Source organism: Drosophila biarmipes, chromosome X, assembly GCF_025231255.1.
Source record: "Drosophila biarmipes strain raj3 chromosome X, RU_DBia_V1.1, whole genome shotgun sequence".
Lineage (NCBI taxonomy): Eukaryota > Metazoa > Arthropoda > Insecta > Diptera > Drosophilidae > Drosophila > Drosophila biarmipes.
In genome coordinates, this window is record NC_066611.1 from 26,651,885 (window position 1) to 26,673,566 (window position 21,682).

At 40.8% G+C, this 21,682-nt stretch overlaps 2 protein-coding genes across 17 annotated transcripts in view; one reads left to right on the forward strand and one right to left on the reverse strand.

The window, feature by feature from the left end:
• Positions 1-513: 513 nt before the first annotated feature.
• LOC108024122 (uncharacterized) lies at positions 514-3,540 on the forward strand. Its single transcript, XM_017093903.2, has 2 exons — positions 514-832; positions 2,640-3,540. The coding sequence occupies exons 1-2, from the start codon at positions 514-516 to the stop codon at positions 3,398-3,400; spliced, it is 1,080 nt and encodes a 359-aa protein (XP_016949392.1). The 3' UTR covers positions 3,401-3,540.
• A 5,623-nt stretch (positions 3,541-9,163) lies between these two features.
• Positions 9,164-21,682, reverse strand: part of LOC108024154 (protein kinase shaggy) — a 49,233-nt gene continuing 36,714 nt past the window's right edge. For 13 of the 16 annotated variants that reach the window (XM_050890502.1, XM_017093962.3, XM_050890503.1 and 10 more), the window contains 8 exons: positions 19,075-19,265; positions 18,912-18,995; positions 17,398-17,508; positions 17,038-17,275; positions 16,775-16,968; positions 15,573-15,762; positions 15,095-15,502; positions 9,164-11,427 (listed from right to left, as the gene is read on the reverse strand). In XM_050890502.1, the coding sequence (XP_050746459.1) occupies positions 11,231-11,427; positions 15,095-15,502; positions 15,573-15,762; positions 16,775-16,968; positions 17,038-17,275; positions 17,398-17,508; positions 18,912-18,995; positions 19,075-19,265 (1,613 nt within the window). In that variant the 3' untranslated portion in view covers positions 9,164-11,230. Of the gene's footprint in view, positions 11,428-11,955; positions 13,930-14,337; positions 14,754-15,094; positions 15,503-15,572; positions 15,763-16,774; positions 16,969-17,037; positions 17,276-17,397; positions 17,509-18,911; positions 18,996-19,074; positions 19,266-21,682 lie in introns of those variants that run through there. The other 3 variants (XM_017093958.3, XM_017093960.3, XM_017093959.3) reach the window with 3 other exon arrangements.

Consider the following 21,682-nt stretch of genomic DNA (forward strand, 5'->3'; position numbering starts at 1 on the left):
TTTGAAGTACTGTTGCTAATGAAGCTACGTTACTCGTAGAGCAAGAGGGTATACTAGATTCGTCGGAAAGTGTGTAAGAGATAGAAGAAAGGGTTTCCGCATTCCACATTCAGTGTATGTAATCTTGACCAGGATGACTAGCCAAGTCGATCTAGCCATGTCCGTCCATACGTTTTAATTGTCTTTCTTTAAATGGTCAGAAGAAAAATGTTTAAGCGTGTATTAAACAAAATATAAAAATATGGATAAGATAGAGACTTATATTTTGTATATTATCCTAGCACCACCCAACACAACCAAGCAACACTACATCGCCAACGCCGGTACCGCCTATTTTGTGTGTATGCCTCATTCTGGGGTAGTTCGTTGTGTCCTTGGCTCCGCCTTCAACTTAATGGGGGTGGATTACCAGCCACAGATTCACAGAAAATAGCACTAAGTCAGTTTCTCACTTCGCTGCAGCTCTTTGAACGCTACAGAACAAACGAATCCATTATACGGAGAAACGGACAGATGGCCTGGCTACCGAGCAGCTCCAACGGAGCGGACAACGCGGACGAGAGGAGCACAGCTTCGAGTGGGTCCTCCGGTCACAGCCAGACAAACGAGTCTTCGCATTCCGGAAATATAAATGGAAATGGAGTTATCAGAGACACCGGGAGACACCCGCCAGCTCTGCTACGACACGCCACTCCCCATCTGCAGCCCAAGACGGAGTCTGTATCAGACGGAGACGGTGACGTGGAGCTTTCCGATTTTTCGCTTAACGACACCGAGGATGATGAGGAGGATCTGCGGGACTACATCGTGCTGAATGGCAACCAGGCGGATGGTAAGAATTACCCTTTTACCGAAAGCAAACATTCCTGGATTCCAGAATTAAAAAACAAATTTAAGTTATCCCCGAATAAGTTATCATTCTAAAACCTATTTAAGTGAAATGCCACCATTATACAGAAGACTATACAGAAGGTAAAGTTACTCCAATGTAACAGGTAAAAGGGAGTTTATCCCACCGAATAAAGTAATATAATAAGTAAATATAACCTGCGCTTGGAAATGACAATTTTTAAATGGTTTTGAATTTCGAATTAAATTTTATCAAAATCGGACGACCGGAAAATATATAATATTGGGAATATACTTTTTTATAAGTTTTAGAATTTCGAATTCAATTTAATAAAAATTCGACTACTCTAACATATAAATGTCAAAAAAATGGTCTGAAAAAAAGAATGAAATCATTTTTTTTAATATTACTCTCAGCAACAATCCTTAAAAGTCAGCAACAATGTAAAAATGGTGTTACTAAAGTTTATTATTTCTTATTACTGCAAGGGTATACAAACTTCGGCTTGCTGAATTTTACTTCCTTTCTTGCTTACTTTGTACTCGCTCGCTCAGTTTTCGACCCAAAACTAATGCCACGAGTGTTGTGAATAACAGCCGAAAGATTCCGAGAATAAAGGATATCGGCGCGGCAAACGTCACTCCGAGCATTCACGCATCAGTGTGCGGGCTTCCATTTAATTAGTGCAAACCACTTTATTTGGTGAAAACAGCAAGGTTTCGCGTCGCACCGCATCGCCCCAGAGGGCGCGTTCCTTAATGCTTTTCAACACGGCGTAAACGATCTTCTCTTTGCTTTGCTTTGTTACAATTTTTTTCTAGCATGCAACTTTAGGCGTCACAGTTTTTCGCGAATTCTGTTCGTAGGAGTAGGCGTGGCACTCTACTGAATCAAACTTGCGTTGGGCAGGACGCCCAGGAATCTGCATGCCAAGTCTGAACCCTCTTCTTCTTGTTATCCTGATCAAGAATATATGTCTGTACCTTATGCAGTCGGAACAGCTTTCTTCTACCTGTTCCATGTAATATATGCCACGGCAATAGAAATGGCCTGGAATTTTATTCGAATTTTATCCCAGAGCACGGTAGTCGAAGTATTATACGATTACTTCTTCTCTTTTTCAACTGGACTGAAGGTTCCTTTGACTTAACTTAGTCAAAAATGGTCAGATAACTCGAAGACTGCCTGAAAGATTTACATAATTTTCTGGCTCGTTTCTAAAATACGTGTTTTGGTTACTCGTAGAGTAAAAGGGTATACTAGATTCGTCGGAAAGTATGTAACAAGTAGATGGAAGCCTTTCCGACCCCATAAAGTATATATATTCTTGATCAGGATCTAGCCATGTGCGTCTGACCGTCCGTCCGTATGAACGCTAAAATCTGGGAATCTTTAAAAGCTAGAATATTCAGACAGCTTGTTTCAGCGGAGTGTCACGACCACTCTATCTCCCACAATCCGCGAAAAACTTCGGCGCCTACAGTTTTAATGGTAGAAAAATTTTGTTTGCTAGTATGTATTTGCCTTATCAATACCTATCGAGGTCAATCGAAACAATGTTGCCACGCCCACTCTAACGCCCAGAAGCGGGTATGTGGCGCTTTACAATATCACTTTACTGTTTATATATATATCTCCATTTCCCTTTTTGTTCCCTTAAGCTAAGTAACGGGTATCTGATAGTCGAGGCACTCGACTACAGCGTTCTTCCTTGTTTTCAATGGTCTGACTTAATACAATATCGTAAGATTGAATATTTTCGCTAATTTTTCCTTTGTCCCTTCCCCAGGCAATCGTTCACTATCCAGTTCCCCGCGCAGTCACTCACACAACGGACTGCTTACAGCGCCGCCCAGCTCCGGCAGTTCAGTCGGCGGAGGAGGTGTTGGGGGAAATGTCTCCGGAGGCAACGTCTCCAGCGGCGGAGGAGCCACTGGTGGAGTGCGCAAGGTTTTTACCAACACAAGGGAGCGCTGGCGCCAGCAGAACGTGTCTGGCGCCTTTGCGGAGCTACGCAAGCTGGTACCCACGCATCCGCCGGACAAGAAGCTCTCGAAAAATGAAATCTTGCGCTCGGCCATCAAGTATATAAAGCTGCTGACGGGCATCCTCGAGTGGCAGCAGCGACAGACGCCTTCCCTGCCAGCTAGGAGTCAAGTGGAGCCGAACAACAATGACAATAGGATTGTCAATGGTCATGAGGCGGACGGCGAGTTAGAAAACGCAAGTATCCCAGCAGTACGGCACATAAAATGTGAACGTGCCGACAACCAGCAGCAGAGGAATGGGCTTGGGAACGGGGGCAATGACCTGCTAATGATTGCCCCGGGAGCCGTTATAAAGAGAGAGCTCCTCCTGGAGACACCACTGCCACTTGGACAGCCAGTTCCGGGCACTCCACTGCCCACTGCTTCGCTGCCCATTGTGGAATCACGAATTTCCGGAAATGTATCTGGCATTAAGCTGACTGGTGGTCGGACCAGCAAGCGGCGCCTTAAGTCGGAGAGCGGAGCCACCGACCTCAGTGTGGGCAAACGCCGCCGGATGTAGAAGAGCTCGACCAGATGGAATCTGGAAGAATGGATGCAGACAGGGCCGAAGCAACAGGAGCAACTGCCAGATAATTACACGCCTCATATTAAAATGATTTCATTTTACCAATAAATTATAAAGTTATTAGTACAAACTGACGGTTTGGAAATACTACCTTAAGGTTTAAGATGAGAATTGGCTTACACGTTGTTCCGTTTTATCAAGTAACCCTGAACCACCAAGTAACTCTAAAGGGCAGTCAAAGGTTCAGTAATAAAAATGGATTTCTATTTCTAACTTTCTTTCTAAATGATGTGATTTTGGGTTTGTGGATGGTTTATGAGCAGGTGATTAAGTGAAAGGCCTCTAGTGCGTGAAAATTCCATATTTTGCGAGCTTTGGGCAAATGAAGGGTACTTCCCACATTTTAAAAAATGTTACTTTGAGACCATGGTCGTGTTTGTCACGATATGCACGAAATAGCAATACCCATGTCTTTCCCGAGGTTGTGACACAAGGAAGCAATCACGAGGGCAACTGCAATAGGCTTAGTAATCAGTTTATCGAAGACCTTCGTAACTTTTTTCTGTCGAAATGCTTGAGTTATGTCTCTCATACACCAGGCGAACAGAAAACATAGCAGGTGGCAGCTGGTAGCAATAAGCTAACTTAAACAGCTGTTTTTTCCAAGATGGCGGTCCTTCCATGTTTCCCCTCTCCCAAACGACCAATAGCAAGCGATCTCCTTGGGAAAGAACCGTTGGTTAAGAGCAAAGCGCAGACGAGAGATGCGCAAGCAAGTCGGTGTCACGATTTCGTCACGAGCTTGTCGCAGTCTAGTCACGACAGGCACGGCACTAAAATGAATCCCCATGCATTTGCTTGGGCCGTGACAAAGGGAAGCAATCACTAGAGCATCTCTAACAAGCTTAGAATAAACTGATCAGCTGATCGTTTCGACACCTGCTAAAAGTTTATGTTCGCCTGGTGTCTGAAATTAAGAATTAAGAAGTTTGCCTCAACAAATCGAAGGGCTTCGCAACAATTTTTCAGTCGAAATGCTTGGTGTTTCAGTCTCAGGCACCAGGCGAACAGAAATCATAGCAGGTGGCAGCTGGTAGCAATAAGCTAACTTAAACAGCTGTTTTTTCCAAGATGGCGGTCCTTCCATGTTTCCCCTCTCCCAAACGACCAATAGCAAGCGATCTCCTTGGGAAAGAACCGTTGGTTAAGAGCAAAGCGCAGACGAGAGATGCGCAAGCAAGTCGGTGTCACGATTTCGTCACGAGCTTGTCGCAGTCTAGTCACGACAGGCACGGCACTAAAATGAATCCCCATGCATTTGCTTGGACCGTGACAAAGGGAAGCAATCACTAGAGCATCTCTAACAAGCTTAGAATAAACTGATCAGCTGATCGTTTCGACACCTGCTAAAAGTTTATGTTCGCCTGGTGTCTGAAATTAAGAATTAAGAAGTTTGCCTCAACAAATCGAAGGGCTTCGCAACAATTTTTCAGTCGAAATGCTTGGTGTTTCAGTCTCAGGCACCAGGCGAACAGAAAACATAGCAGGTGGCAGCTCGTAGCAATAAGCTAACTTAAACAGCTGTTTTTTCCAAGATGGCGGTCCTTCCATGTTTCCCCTCTCCCAAACGACCAATAGCAAGCGATCTCCTTGGGAAAGAACCGTTGGTTAAGAGCAAAGCGCAGACGAGAGATGCGCAAGCAAGTCGGTGTCACGATTTCGTCACGAGCTTGTCGCAGTCTAGTCACGACAGGCACGGCACTAAAATGAATCCCCATGCATTTGCTTGGGCCGTGACAAAGGGAAGCAATCACTAGAGCATCTCTAACAAGCTTAGAATAAACTGATCAGCTCATCGTTTCGACACCTGCTAAAAGTTTATGTTCGCCTGGTGTCTGAAATTAAGAATTAAGAAGTTTGCCTCAACAAATCGAAGGGCTTCGCAACAATTTTTCAGTTGAAATGCTTGGTGTTTCAGTCTCAGGCACCAGGCGAACAGAAAACATAGCAGGTGGCAGCTGGTAGCAATAAGCTAACTTAAACAGCTGTTTTTTCCAAGATGGCGGTCCTTCCATGTTTCCCCTCTCCCAAACGACCAATAGCAAGCGATCTCCTTGGGAAAGAACCGTTGGTTAAGAGCAAAGCGCAGACGAGAGATGCGCAAGCAAGTCGGTGTCACGATTTCGTCACGAGCTTGTCGCAGTCTAGTCACGACAGGCACGGCACTAAAATGAAACCCCATGCATTTGCTTGGGCCGTGACAAAGGGAAGCAATCACTAGAGCATCTCTAACAAGCTTAGAATAAACTGATCAGCTGATCGTTTCGACACCTGCTAAAAGTTTATGTTCGCCTGGTGTCTGAAATTAAGAATTAAGAAGTTTGCCTCAACAAATCGAAGGGCTTCGCAACAATTTTTCAGTCGAAATGCTTGGTGTTTCAGTCTCAGGCACCAGGCGAACAGAAATCATAGCAGGTGGCAGCTGGTAGCAATAAGCTAACTTAAACAGCTGTTTTTTCCAAGATGGCGGTCCTTCCATATTTCCCCTCTCCCAAACGACCAATAGCAAGCGATCTCCTTGGGAAAGAACCGTTGGTTAAGAGCAAAGCGCAGACGAGAGATGCGCAAGCAAGTCGGTGTCACGATTTCGTCACGAGCTTGTCGCAGTCTAGTCACGACAGGCACGGCACTAAAATGAATCCCCATGCATTTGCTTGGGCCGTGACAAAGGGAAGCAATCACTAGAGCATCTCTAACAAGCTTAGAATAAACTGATCAGCTGATCGTTTCGACACCTGCTAAAAGTTTATGTTCGCCTGGTGTCTGAAATTAAGAATTAAGAAGTTTGCCTCAACAAATCGAAGGGCTTCGCAACAATTTTTCAGTCGAAATGCTTGGTGTTTCAGTCTCAGGCACCAGGCGAACAGAAATCATAGCAGGTGGCAGCTGGTAGCAATAAGCTAACTTAAACAGCTGTTTTTTCCAAGATGGCGGTCCTTCCATATTTCCCCTCTCCCAAACGACCAATAGCAAGCGATCTCCTTGGGAAAGAACCGTTGGTTAAGAGCAAAGCGCAGACGAGAGATGCGCAAGCAAGTCGGTGTCACGATTTCGTCACGAGCTTGTCGCAGTCTAGTCACGACAGGCACGGCACTAAAATGAATCCCCATGCATTTGCTTGGGCCGTGACAAAGGGAAGCAATCACTAGAGCATCTCTAACAAGCTTAGAATAAACTGATCAGCTGATCGTTTCGACACCTGCTAAAAGTTTATGTTCGCCTGGTGTCTGAAATTAAGAATTAAGAAGTTTGCCTCAACAAATCGAAGGGCTTCGCAACAATTTTTCAGTCGAAATGCTTGGTGTTTCAGTCTCAGGCACCAGGCGAACAGAAATCATAGCAGGTGGCAGCTGGTAGCAATAAGCTAACTTAAACAGCTGTTTTTTTTCCGAGATGGCGGCCCTTGTATATTTCCCCTCTCCCAAATGACCAATAGCAAGCGATCTCCTTGGGAAAGAACCGTTGGTTAGGAGCAAAGCGCAGACGAGAGATGCGCAAGCAAGTCGGTGTCACGATTTCGTCACGAGCTTGTCGCAGTCTAGTCACGACAGGCACGGCACTAAAATGAATCCCCATGCATTTGCTTGGACCGCGACAAAGGGAAGCAATCACTAGAGCATCTCTAACAAGCTTAGAATAAACTGATCAGCTGATCGTTTCGACACCTGCTAAAAGTTTATGTTCGCCTGGTGTCTGAAATTAAGAATTAAGAAGTTTGCCTCAACAAATCGAAGGGCTTCGCAACAATTTTTCAGTCGAAATGCTTGGTGTTTCAGTCTCAGGCACCAGGCGAACAGAAATCATAGCAGGTGGCAGCTGGTAGCAATAAGCTAACTTAAACAGCTGTTTTTTCCAAGATGGCGGTCCTTCCATGTTTCCCCTCTACCAAACGACCAATAGCAAGCGATCTCCTTGGGAAAGAACCGTTGGTTAAGAGCAAAGCGCAGACGAGAGATGCGCAAGCAAGTCGGTGTCACGATTTCGTCACGAGCTTGTCGCAGTCTAGTCACGACAGGCACGGCACTAAAATGAAACCCCATGCATTTGCTTGGGCCGTGACAAAGGAAAGCAATCACTAGAGCATCTCTAACAAGCTTAGAATAAACTGATCAGCTGATCGTTTCGACACCTGCTAAAAGTTTATGTTCGCCTGGTGTCTGAAATTAAGAATTAAGAAGTTTGCCTCAACAAATCGAAGGGCTTCGCAACAATTTTTCAGTCGAAATGCTTGCTGTTTCAGTCTCAGGCACCAGGCGAACAGAAATCATAGCAGGTGGCAGCTGGTAGCAATAAGCTAACTTAAACAGCTGTTTTTTTCCGAGATGGCGGCCCTTGTATATTTCCCCTCTCCCAAATGACCAATAGCAAGCGATCTCCTTGGGAAAGAACCGTTGGTTAGGAGCAAAGCGCAGACGAGAGATGCGCAAGCAAGTCGGTGTCACGATTTCGTCACGAGCTTGTCGCAGTCTAGTCACGACAGGCACGGCACTAAAATGAATCCCCATGCATTTGCTTGGACCGCGACAAAGGGAAGCAATCACTAGAGCATCTCTAACAAGCTTAGAATAAACTGATCAGCTGATCGTTTCGACACCTGCTAAAAGTTTATGTTCGCCTGGTGCCTGAAATTAAGAATTAAGAAGTTTGCCTCAACAAATCGAAGGGCTTCGCAACAATTTTTCAGTCGAAATGCTTGGTGTTTCAGTCTCAGGCACCAGGCGAACAGAAATCATAGCAGGTGGCAGCTGGTAGCAATAAGCTAACTTAAACAGCTGTTTTTTCCAAGATGGCGGTCCTTCCATGTTTCCCCTCTACCAAACGACCAATAGCAAGCGATCTCCTTGGGAAAGAACCGTTGGTTAAGAGCAAAGCGCAGACGAGAGATGCGCAAGCAAGTCGGTGTCACGATTTCGTCACGAGCTTGTCGCAGTCTAGTCACGACAGGCACGGCACTAAAATGAAACCCCATGCATTTGCTTGGGCCGTGACAAAGGGAAGCAATCACTAGAGCATCTCTAACAAGCTTAGAATAAACTGATCAGCTGATCGTTTCGACACCTGCTAAAAGTTTATGTTCGGCTGGTGTCTGAAATTAGAATTAAGAAGTTTGCCTCAACAAATCGAAGGGCTTCGCAACAATTTTTCAGTAGAAATGCTTGGTGTTTCAGTCTCAGGCACCAGGCGAACAGAAATCATAGCAGGTGGCAGCTGGTAGCAATAAGCTAACTTAAACAGCTGTTTTTTCCAAGATAGCGGTCCTTCCATATCTCCCCTCAAAACCGTTGCTTGAAAATAAAGCGGAGACTATGGATGAGCAACCACAACCGTGTCACGAGCTTATCACGATAAGCACAAAATACCTATTTACTCCCATGTATCTGCTGAGTTCGTGACAAAAGAAGGCAATCACGAGGGCATCTGCAAGCTTAGATTAAGGTAATCAGCTGATCGTTTCAACACCTGCTAAACGTTTATGTTTGCATCTGGGCGTGGGCGCAACGTCGCCCGCCACTATAAATGGAGGAATCTAAACCAAACTAATAATTGTGTCAAATCAAGCAAGGCGTTTTAAACTAGAAAAATGAAAATGAACGACAATCGCCCAAGCTTTCAAACATCCCTCATTCAATATTTACCATCTAGAAAATAAACAAGTCCACAACCTCAGCGTCCATGAAAAATACACATTTATATAAATATATTTTTGTTTGTAATTTTTATTGTTTTTAAATTAATGGTTTTTACGCACTTGTCTTGTTTTATTTCATCATCATTTCCTCTTTCAATTTGGTTTTCCCACTTTTTAGTTTTGCAGTTAGTTTAGTTGTGTTTATTTGTTAATTAAGTTTAAATTTGGTTTGGATTTCTCTCGTGGTTGTTGCCTCATAATTAAAGCGAAACGCTGAAGTTCTTCATCATATATAAGTATGTTTTTCTATGCATATATATGTGTGTATATGTATATATTGTTTTGGGCTTTCATTTTTCTTCAGTTGAAACTTGTAATTACAATGTAAGCAGTGTGAGTGGGTGTTTTTTACGGTTTATATAACTTGTCTGCAGTTGTCTTAGCATCTTTACCAAAACGGAAATAAGTGTTCAAATCTGCGGTTTTAAATTTATCTGAAATTATAAACGTATGTGCGTGTGAATATGTCTGAATTTACGTGTGTTTTTTTGTGTGGGTGTGTACATATATGTATATAGTTAAATTTATTTAGTTTTGATGCCACAAAACTCAACTTCATTAATTGTATAAATGTATCATTTAGTTAGTAAAAAAAAAATATGTTCTCATATAATATAGAAGGAGTTCTATGGAAATACATACAAATAGACTTGTTTTCCCTTTTTCTTTACCTTTTTTCGTATTTCGATTGGTTTTGTTTACTTAGTTGGTTTTAATGGGCTTAAAGTGCTTGGACATAATCGCAGATTTTCAAAACGAGATCTAAGCAGTTTAACTGGGTCTTTTTCGTAGGTATAAAGAAATATATTGGAACCAATCAAACCGAGGGGTAGCTATAGTCGCGCAGGAGTTTCCGGTTGATCTAAGGCCTTATATTCTAAAACCGTCCTCGGTTTCATTGTATTTTACTTCAATTTGTATTAAATAAGTTTAAATTTTTAATTGCAGCTAAATGTTTTTTGTCGGTTACTTTTAAATATATCCTGGCAATACTACCTCATTACCTCACTATTAGCATTGTTAATTTAAGTTAATGGGTGGCGTCGCGCGCTAAAAGCGTTTTACTCATTCATACATTCATTTATCTTTGCTCTTTTTGTTATAACCTTTGTATTTATGTATAGTGTTAGTGTATATTGCATTTTGACGATCGCTTCCTTAGATAATCGTAGTTCCTATGCGTCACTTAAGAACAGGCCACGAAATGTTGCTATACGTGGAGTTTTCTTTTACCTCGGCATTTCTGGTTCATGGTTTGGGGTTGCTACTAGGATTACGAATGTCTCGGTAATATCTCGTATATATTTCTATGTTTGTATAATATCTATATCGTATTTATATAGATGCACTTGCGCGAGTTTAGTAAATGTTATATCCTCCTTTTTGCTAGTTGTTAATTTGCCGCCTTTTATTTTCATTTTTACTTTCACTATGGATTGCTAACTGCTGTGAACGTTTTATATTTCTATAACCGCATATATATAAACGTTAAATGGGGCAAAAATTTTGATTTATTTCACTAAGTATTCTCTTATATTTCTTGTGGTTTTTTACTTAAGTTTTATTACGTTTCGCGAGCTATTTTTTAAATGTTATTAGCTAAATTTGAGGGCGGGGGCGTAAGGGGACGATTCTTCCGATTGTTTCTTAACATTCATCCGGAGTTTTTATCTTTGTTTTTCAATAGTACAGATTATTATTTTTTAAATTATTTATGCATAATTTAAATTGAATCTTTGTATTTTCTCGACTTTTATGCTAAATATTTGCTTGCGCCCAATGCATATAGCTTGATATACATACATACATGTGTGTTGTAAGTGAGAATGTGTAAGGATGTGGTTGTTGTCGGGGTGGGGGTGTCAGTGTATTGGGTGGGTGTAGTGTGAAGTGAAATCCATTGTCTTATTTTGTGTTAGCTTTAGCTGGAATTTCATTCATCTCTAAGGTCGAGTCTAACTGTGTGTGTCTGTGTGTTGTTGCCATGTCGCTTATGGCCAAAATGGTAAACTTAATCCCTGGCCCAAGAGAAAATCCTGTGAATAACATTACATTAAAAGAGCACCTCTGTCGCGCTAACCCGACGCCGCTGCCTCGGTTTCTGCTGCTCCTCCTCCAGATCCGGCTGCTCCACTGTCTCCAGCGTCGTTATCCCCGCCGTTTCCACCTCCCGATCCCGATCCGCATCCGGATCCCGAGGCACCTGCCTCTCCGTTTCCACTACCGCTTCCGCCACTTCCGCTGCTGTTCAGGGCGCTGTTCGACTGGGAACCTAGAAAACGTCGTCAAAAAAAAAAATATACAAATGTGGTTTGCTTTTCGTATTCAGTAGCTCCATTTTGCAGGATATACTCCTCAGAGACCTTGGGTGGACCCATGAGCATATGAGACAACTCACAACACCCATAAGAGTATACCAAATTCCTAGAGTTTTGTATGAAACCATTTATAAGATATAAGAAATCATAACTATTAGTTAAAAAATCTTTCAAATAAGTGGTACTTCTGATTTGTAGTTAATCAACTCACACGTGACCAAAAACCAAACATAAAATTTTAAAAACCTAAAAAAAAATTGTTTATATGACTACAAAAGATATCGCAAAACATGAGTCGCGAAGACATTTTCGTTCTTCCAATTTCGAAGGCAATATATATTATGTATGTATTGTGCACTTCATCTTATCTTAATATAGATCAGCTCAAACTAGCAACTATACCACGCATAGCCGAAAGCCCAACGAATGTTTACAACAAACAAAATAATGCAGTCATAAAAAGGAAAGGCAACAACGAAAGGTTCTACCTTTGTTTTAATATTGTATTTCTTTTTTTATTTGTTGGATTTTGAAATATTTATTTATTATCATTATCATTACGGCTTCTTTGCTCATTGTCATCAACGAATCTATATATTATCATGATTATTACAGGATTACATATACAATTGTCAGAGTATGCGTATGTACGAGTTTGTGGGTAGTGTTTTTGTATGTATTTGTGTATGTATTTAGCAATTTAAAAATAAGATAATGTGCTTAATTTACGGTTCCTTTTTATTTTTTATATTTTTTTTAGAATTTTTTTAATCTGTTTTCTTGTTGTGTTTGCCTAAATTACTAGAAAAAATGTATTTTATTTTGCGTATGTTTTTAACCATTAATCATTTATAATTAGAATAATAATTAGTTTAAGGGTGATTATGATAAACTAGAGAAATAAATATGTGTTTAGCTTTCCGTTTTCTACTTTAAATATCTCTCTTGGATATGAAATTTTTGTCGATCTTATTTTTTGTCTTTACTTCTCCCATTCCGACACGAAAGACAATGATGATATTTAATTTTAAAGCAGCTCCGCATGCAAAGGAGGAAAAAGATTTAGGGCGGTGCAGGCGACACTGACTATGTATGCAAATTAAAATAATGCAGTTCTACAGTTACAGAAGCGATAATTGGACCTTATCTACATATTGCAACTAAGCCGTCTGTTCTCAGATGCCAGCTTCCATGCCTGTGTTCTGCTTCTTGCTCTCTTCATCCGATATTCTCTCTCACAACTAATTGCTAAATAAAAATACATGCATTGAGATATATCTGTACATATATATTTAAAAGGCGAAAAAAAACATATACGATCTTAATTCCACGCTCCGCTCGTTTCTTGTTGTCAATCAATTATTGTTTTTATTTATTACAAAATAATAATAATTATTTAATAAAAATAAAAATAATTTATTTAGTATGTATGTATACATAATGCGTGTTGCAAAAAAAAAATAGTTTATGTTCATAAAGATTATATATGTATAGTTATACAGTTTCGCTTTTTGTTTTGTTTGTTGCTTTTAGTTGTTTTCCTTTTTTTGTGGTAATATTTTCCATTAAATTAAGGTATAATATAACATTAACATTATGCTTGCGGCTTTGTTTTTGTTTTTTTTTTCTCTTCCTCTTCAACTGCATCTCCTCTTGTGTTCTCCAGTTTTCTTAAGGTCGTGTGTATGTGGAGTATATATGCTTTCGCTTTAGTCCATCTGTGCAAATTCATTTAAAAGTCTGCCTTTTTTAATCTTAGCTTTTACTACATAAAACTCGTTTTCCATTGGATTATTTGTATCTGTTCCTGGTTCCTTATCAGTTAAACGTACTAAACCAAGGCGGTATAAAAAAATATGCAATGACTCTGTTCAACATACTCGAACATATACATAGTTATTTCTTTAGTCTTCAAAGATAATGGGTTGAATATTTAACGGAGATAGTAAGAGAGGGGAGGAGGGAGAGATATTTATAATGAAAGGTAATTTTAAAGATATATCGCCAATCACGATGGTGACGAAGTGACAACCGGTCAGCGCTTTACTATTAAATTTATTACTTTTTTTATTAACCATTATTAGTTGTTATTATTATGCTTATTAGTTTTATTTTAGATTAAAATAATTTTAATTTTTTACCTAAGTAAAATGATTTCTTGTTATACATTTACTTGCTTTTGCTCCTCTCTCTCAGCTTTTTTGCCGCTATTATTTCGTATGTATTAGTGGTTGTTCTTTTCCTCAATTGCATTAATTAAATTTATTAATTAGTGTGTATATATGTAGGTTGTTTTAATTTTTGTTGCTGCTGGTTTTGCGTTCTCCGTTCTTGTTTATAATTGTTATATATGCTTGTTGCTGTTGTTGTGGGTGTAGGTTTTATATATATTTATTACTATATATATACGTGGATATATATGTGTGTGTATGTATGTTACTATTGCCCCTATGAATCTGTAAATAAAAAATAAAAAGAAACGAAAAAGAAATTAAAATTTAAATATATTTCTATAAGCTGACTTCTAATAATAACAAACTGAAAGTAAAAGAAAGCTTAATAAAAACAAATGAGTTTATTAACTTGTTTAATAACGATAAAAAGCACAAACTAACATAAAATGTGGAAGGCATTTTCATTATATTTTATCCTGAATAAAGTAATTAAACACTTGCAGCCACAATTTTTTAAGGGGATCATGAGTCCAACCCCTGGAAAGATATTTTTGGAGCGAAACATACCTTATTTAAAGTTCGAAACCTATGGAAATGTTACTTTTCTTTACTTAAGTATTTCGATTCAAAACGTTTCTTTTAACAAATTTTATTCAAATCAAAGCATTGCACACAATATTAAAGAATCAATAAATTTTCAATATTTATTGTAACTTTAGAATCATCTGATTAAGATTTATCGAATGAAATTTGAAAATCTATCCAAATGTCATTAGCCTTGAAAACTCCAGACCTTGTAGAGATTGTTTCTCCTTTTTTTGTAATTTCTTGCTCTCAGTTCTTGATTTTCACTTTTAATTCTTGATTACCACCCTTTCAGCTCTCATTTTCGACAGGTCAATGGATGGCTCTCTTTCTTTCCGTGGGTTGGGGTTTGGATTGGAGGAGGTGCTTTTTGGATGGATGGTTGATGTATGGGTGGATGGATAGATGGTGGTCAAGCGCCGATAGGTTGATTTAAATTTATATGTTTGTCGGATGGCGCAGAAAGGGTTTCCCTGACAACGGCAACTTGCGGTGCGGTCTCGCCGTGAAATTGATACCAGCTAAGGGGCATAAAAGGTGATGGAAGTATTGTGGGATTGTATACAGCAAAGATATGGCCGGTAGCCATAATTATGTGCTGGCAAATGCGTAGAACTGGGATTCATAGATATGGAAATACTTCTTTGTCGACTTTAGCCCAAAGCAAAGAAGAGCGAGCTTAAATATACAAGGTAGTCAACCCTGATCAACAGCAAGGGTGATACAAATTTGTATTAAAAAACGATACTGATACTTTTTTGGCTGGCATGAAGTGGTGACTGTTGAAGATGTCAAAGCGTCGGAAAAGGAAAAGGAGCAAGGGGAAGGGCAGAAAGCGCTGGCTGGCCAACCGCTTACTCACCTGTTAAGTTGGCGTTGCTCGCGGCCATACCGCCAGCTGCTGTGGCCGCAGTGGCCCCCGCACCGACACCACCACCACCGGCGACCGCGGCATTGGCAGCAGCTGCCACGGTAGATGGCGCCCCCGGTGCTCCGCCGCCGCTGCTGCTGTTGCCAGACCCGGGACCCCCAGCACTTGTTCCGCCGGCTCCTGCTGCTGCTCCGCCGGATCCCGATCCCGCTGCTGTGCCCTGCGGCTGGGCGGATCCTTCCGCGGAGGCACCACTGCCTGTTGACGAGACGCTGGTGGAGCCGCTGGCCGCAGCAGAGGCTGCGCCGCCGGCTGAGGATCGGTTGCCGCCAGGTCCGGATGCGTTCTGCAGATGCTTGGGCAACAATTGTGGCACTAGGCTGGGTTGTATCGAGAGTTCTGCGGATGGAGTGGAACACGATACGTGTAACCATTCATTGGGTCGTAATCAGAGAATTAATTTACTTACCGTGCTCGGTGAAGTTGAACAACGGCGGCATCTCGCGACCGTTGGGCAAGGTGTGGTTGCCCTCCATGCGCAGCTCGTCAAAGAACGGATGTGCACAAGCCTTTAGCGGTGTGATCCGGGCACTGGGCGTGTACTCGAGCAGGAGGGACACCAAGTTTATAGCTTCTGTAGGAGTGCGTATACGGAAAACCTACGATAGGAGTAGGAAGGAAAATCCAGTTAGTGAGTTGTGCTTTCACCAAACATTTTGAGTCGGAGCTTCTTGCGGGACACATCAACTGGGCGGGTCTCAAAAAGGCATCTAGGCAACGGGGCAACAGGGCGTGGCAGTAACGCAGTAATCATCATTGAATTGGACAGACACACTTGATAGCACAGGGGAAGCTTTTATATTTACAGACGTGAATTTTCACAAATTTTTTTCAGTTTTAAATGGAAAGATTAATGTACTTCAAATATATGGAAAATGAAGCAAAACGGCAGTTTCTTATATTTTAAGGGTCAAAACAAATGTCGGTAGTGGGCAGGCAGAAACCATAACAATAAATTAAATTAAACTCCAAATTAAATGTTTAAACTTAAACATGTTTAACTCCTGTACTGCTGGAAGAACGAAGAAAGCTGAGCATGAACTTAAAAGCCATGAAACTGCATCTCAAGCGGATTCAGAACATATAAGCCCTAACCCTATAAAAATCTGTGAAAATGTTAGGGGAACTGACTATAAAAAACACTTTAAAAACCATTCAATTGATTTTGAAGTAACCTTGAAATCAGAATCGGTTGTGGGACCTGCTATTTACCCCCTGCTGAAAAAGTTATTATAGCATATGTATCTGCATTTTGGCATTATGATTTTTGTCAAGCAAATTTTGTAATGAAATTAATACAGTCTTTTTGCTGCAACATTTTTGGTTTGATTTTTCAATTCGTTTCTTGGCTTACTCTCAATCGTTGTTTCTGGTTTAGGGCGTTTGGAAATTGGGTGCGTTCGAGTAGTGACTGCAACGAGTTTTCATGAACACACAGTTTTCGGTTAGAAACACTTTTTGAGAAGTAACAAAGAGCGGTTGGGTAGTTATTTTAATGGCAAATTTGAGTTTCCCTGGAGAAGAGTGAAGAGTGGAGGCCACATGAGCGGAAAGCGCAAGGGAAAAACGTCGTAAACTGGTCTATCCATTGCTAGGTAAATCGCCACTTACTTTCTGCCATGGATGACTCTTAATTTGTGGAAACTTGAATTCCGTATAGTTTGGATTCATTTCGCGTATCTGTTCTCTTGTCGGTGTGCCCAGGACCTTGATGACCTCGACGAGCTGATCGACACCGGAATCCCCAGGGAAGATAGGCTGGCCCAGCAACAGCTCGGCCAAAACGCAACCGGCACTCCACACATCTACAAAAGTGAAAAATAATGGTAACTTCAAAGTAGGACTAAAGACTCAATTAGCCACCGAGTACGGACCGATCTTTGTTGTATAATTAATGGCGCCAAAGATGAGCTCGGGGGCGCGGTAATACCGGGAGCAGATGTACGACACATTCGGCTCGCCGTGCAGCAGCTGTTTGGCACTGCCGAAGTCACAGAGCTTCAGCACAGCCGTCTCAGGATCGAGCAGAAGGTTCTGCGGCTTGATATCACGATGGCAAATGCCCAGCGAGTGGATGTAGGCCAAACTCCTAAACAATTGATACATGTAGAGCTAGGAAGAGATCAGGTTAGTACAAAAAGTAGAGTCTTAACTGGTCACAATAATGATAATAGCCGCATTTCAATTACTATTACTATTATGTTAAACACTCCTTAAAATAAGACAAGACTCACCCGAATAAAATTGATTGGTATCGTTTGCTTGGTTTTGGCATATTGGCGAGCCACTTTGTATACGGTTTCTGGTATATATTCGAGGACTAAATTCAAAAATACTTCATCACGCTGCGAATCGAAGAGAACACACGATTAGTTTCTGATATGGCGGGTTTGGGTCATATGATCCATGTATGGATATGTAAAGGAGACTAGGTTTGAGGGTGATTTGACTGATGAAGTTGCAAGCTGTCAACATGCGATTTTGTTCAGGGTTGTATAGTCGGCGACATTTAACTCAAACTAGCATAGGATCAGGATTCGATTCACTGGAGTTTGTACCATGCGGTGTGATCATCTGTACATTTTATAGTACTTTACTCAATATATAGCAAAGGGATTCGGCTTCGGATTCATATATGAGAAATAAAGAAAGTTCAATATCGAATGAGAGCAAGTTGCTTATGGCCGTATGAAACTTGCCTAAAGTTCGATTTAGTAACTGCATTTATTTGTATTAAAACAAGGAGTATAATTTAAAGCTATATGAAAACCGAATGCTGTTAAATTAGCAGTCCAGACTATAGTAGAGCCCAAAAAGCTTCAAAGATGTTTGTACTTGATCGCTTGCTTTGTAATTTTATTTTTGACATTTCTACAGACGTTTCTAGGCTGTTCATATGAAACATTCAAATAACACAGTAAGTGTGGAAAAGCTGGTAATGCGATTGCACTTGTAAAATACAACAAGTAAGCGCCGTCTATTTAAGTTGTTCAATTTCTCCCTCTCCCCCGCACAATAAATCCAGTCAGGTAGTCAATTGTCATACGGCCATTAATGATCTGAGCTGAAGAACTAAAAACTTTGAGATTTTGGGATACCTGGGGCTTTAGTACACTCGCGAATATGCCCAAATCGATGGGGAACTCGGCCAGCTATTGACCGATTTCAGTTTCGGATTCAGTTTTGATATCAGGTTCGGTTTCAGTTTCAATATGCAAGTGAAAAAAAATTAATTCAATTCGATATATGCTTAACTCATAATCCCCGCAAGAAATGCTAAGTGATTGAAGGAGCAAATCATTGTTTAAAATAAATACTTAGTACGGTTTAACCATGTAGAAAGAACACAAAACTAAAGGTAAAATTTGAAAATATAAATAATAAACCTTTTCCCAACGATTTTTTACCCCAAAACAACCAATCAAGTGTTTAGAATTGAATTAGGGTTAAAATGCTCTAACAAGGATTCTTAAGTATTAAAAGTCGATATACTGCCGGCAACCAAACTTTAAAATCGCTGCAGTGGGTGTTTCAATTAGGACATTGCAGGCATTTGTTTTTTAAAAGAAGGTAGTTTAACATACAGACAAAAGAACCCTGCCTAGCGAAGTAAGCCAATTTTTTTGTATTTATACGTATTTGTTCAAAGGAGACTCATTAAATGCTTCCGTACTAAGTAAATACCGGTGCTGGCAACTTTAGCAGTCCATCTCCCCATAATAAAAGTGCTTTTCTAAGTAAAACTTACTTTTTCACCGCTCGAATAGAAAAAGTACAAAAGCTTTACAATATTACAATGCTCCAACTTGCGCATAATTTGCAATTCACGATTCTGTAAAAGAAGAAAGCATTAAATTGAATTAGATCCATAAGCATACTCGTATTTCGATCTTAGGAGACCAAGAACCTACCTTAAATCGTCTGTCTTGTAAAACTTTTTTGATTGCCACCAGTTCGCCGGTATCGCAAAGCTTTGCCTGGAACACGACGCCGAAGCTGCCATTGCCGATGACCTTAGTGTCTGTATAGGAGACCTCTTGTACGCGATCGGTGCCTTGGCCGGGTGTTGCAACAACTGTTGTAATTTTGGAACCATCGCGACCTGTATTGTACGTAAACAAGAATTGTGTCACTTCAGTTTGCATTTCACAGCGCAAAGAAGAATCCCCCGCTCAGTAAGTAAATGCTCGCAATTATCCTAGCACACACACATATATAAATAGATGGTTTATACACCTGTGGTTTCCCAGGCGCCCTCCAGTTTCTCCTTGCTCCTATCGACCTCCTTTGGAATGGACAGTGCAACACTGTGCTCGGGCCACAGGTCGTTCAGCTTTCCGATCAGTTGTTTCATGCCTGCACACAAATCAGACACGAATCACACAAGATGTAGTCAAAAGATCGTTTAGTCTGCGCTGATGAGTGATCAGCTCGAAACGAAAGCGACGGAGAGGGGGTGAAAAGAAATAATCACAGAAGGTGAACAAAACAGAGTGATCGGCAGTTGGGGTTTGCGTGGAACTTATGTTGGGGTTAGGGAGCGTAAGAAACAGAGATATAACATTTTTTGAACTTTTGTGTTAAAGCCGAGGAATTCACATTAGATCCTTGAAGATTGAACTAATTTGTATGCAATCCAATTCCTTACTCAGACAGGAATTACTAAAAGGGAGTTTGTAAAAAACTAGAACTAGAAAAAACGTAGTGAACATTTAAAGAGGGGAGTGGTTTAAGGAATATTAAAAATTAAGAACTAAAATGGTACACACTTAAAATCGCAAAATCTAATGTTATCTTTGGTGGTCTTATCCAAATATATCACATCAAGTGCAAGATAAGGAATAAATGATTCCTTAAAAACATCACATCAAGATCATATCAAGTGCAAAATAAATGCTTTGCATTTTTGTTGCTAATTAGTTTTGGCATTGGCGGCAAAGATGCCGATGCTATATGCATTATGCTGATGAATAATATAAATATGATGATGGGGCAGGCAGCTGCTAGTGCCTCTCCCATCATGGTGGCCTTTGGCTTTATAGGGTTTGTTATTATTCTCGTTCATTATTATTATTATTAAAGTAACGTAAATTATCTTAATTTTATACAATGCCGTGCAATCCAAATTTGTATTATATCAGGATTGCTTATTTTGTTATTTTTCCTGTACTGTAATGCCTAGTTGGATTTATATTTTTGGTGCCAATCTACGAAGTCCAAAACGAAAAATTGTTTTTCGGTACTCAGGTGAATAGAAACACGGTCCTTAACGGCCCATACTGGTAGATTACTATCTATGCACTTAGATTTTAGAATGATCTTTTTGTGGGACTGATATGCTATCATTGTCCTTTGACTAAGCCGTGTTTTAAAATGTAAAATCTTCAGAAGGATTCGGCTCTTATTTTCTGCGGGCTTTGTTAATATGAATCCTATCTCTGAACTTAAATCGCTGTTTAGGGTTTGGGAAATTGGGGGTTTTATTTCTGTACTTGGATCCTTGTACTGTTTGCCTCCTCCACCGGCACTGGCGATGCTGGCCCCACTACCGCTCCGGTTCGGTGGTTTGGTCTTCTTAAGAGCGGCGGCCACCACTATGGATGATGAGCAGGCGGATTGGGCCGCCTTGGCCGCAGCCGAAAGCGGTTTGAGTTTGCCATTGGTCTTCGACTTCCGATCACAACTAGAGGAATCAGTGGTCGTTGTACTATTACTGCTGCTTCCGCTATTTGATTCCGATTTGCTATCAGCACTGGAGGAACTACCCGATCCGGATTCCGGCTCAGATTCGCTGGTGCTTTCGCTGCTGCTATTCTCCTCGCTGGAGGATCGACGATTGTTCTTTCTTTTCGTCGCCAACGGGATGGGTGGGACAGCACCACCACCAAAAGAGCCCCTTTTATTCTTGATGACCTTTGCGGGGGGTTTGCTGGCGTCTATGGAATTCTGCCTGCCGGATGTGGTGGTGCCGGAACCAGCACCATCCGACTCACTGGCCTCATTTACGGAACCACTGCCGGGTGCCCGTTTTTTTTTGCGAACTACCCGAACTACTTTACGAACACCACGCGGCACAGCCACGGGTCCCACCTGTGACTTATCCACCTTGAGCGGGGAGTATTAAGCACTACTGGTCCACTGAATCACCGTGTCCCTGTCAGTGAGTGGTGCTGTGGAAGTAGCGCTGCAGTGATGCCCTTACACAACAAAAAATAGTTAAGAAAAATCAAAATGGCAAAAGGTGGCGTCTAGAAGTTGTTAACCTACTTTCGGAACCCAAAAAAATGTATTTTAAAAACAATGTAAAACAAGGATCCTTTTGACTCCCTTGAAAATTGTAATATTTTAATACAGATATAACACACTTCGGCAAACCGAAGTTTCTATACCCTTGCAGTAATAAGAAATAATCAACGTTAGTAACACCATGCTAAATTTATAAGAATTATTGCTAGCTATAGTGATATTAAAAAAATTATTTCATTATTTCTCTTCGTTCCTATGACTATATAATATAGC

Excerpts from the sequence above, each read along its gene's own strand:
- LOC108024122 (XM_017093903.2), top strand. The coding sequence starts at position 514 with ATGGCCTGGCTACCGAGCAGCTCCAACGGAGCGGACAACGCGGACGAG. Across the intron at positions 833-2,639 it reads GAATGGCAACCAGGCGGATG|GCAATCGTTCACTATCCAGT; the intron begins GTAAGAATTACC and ends TCCCTTCCCCAG.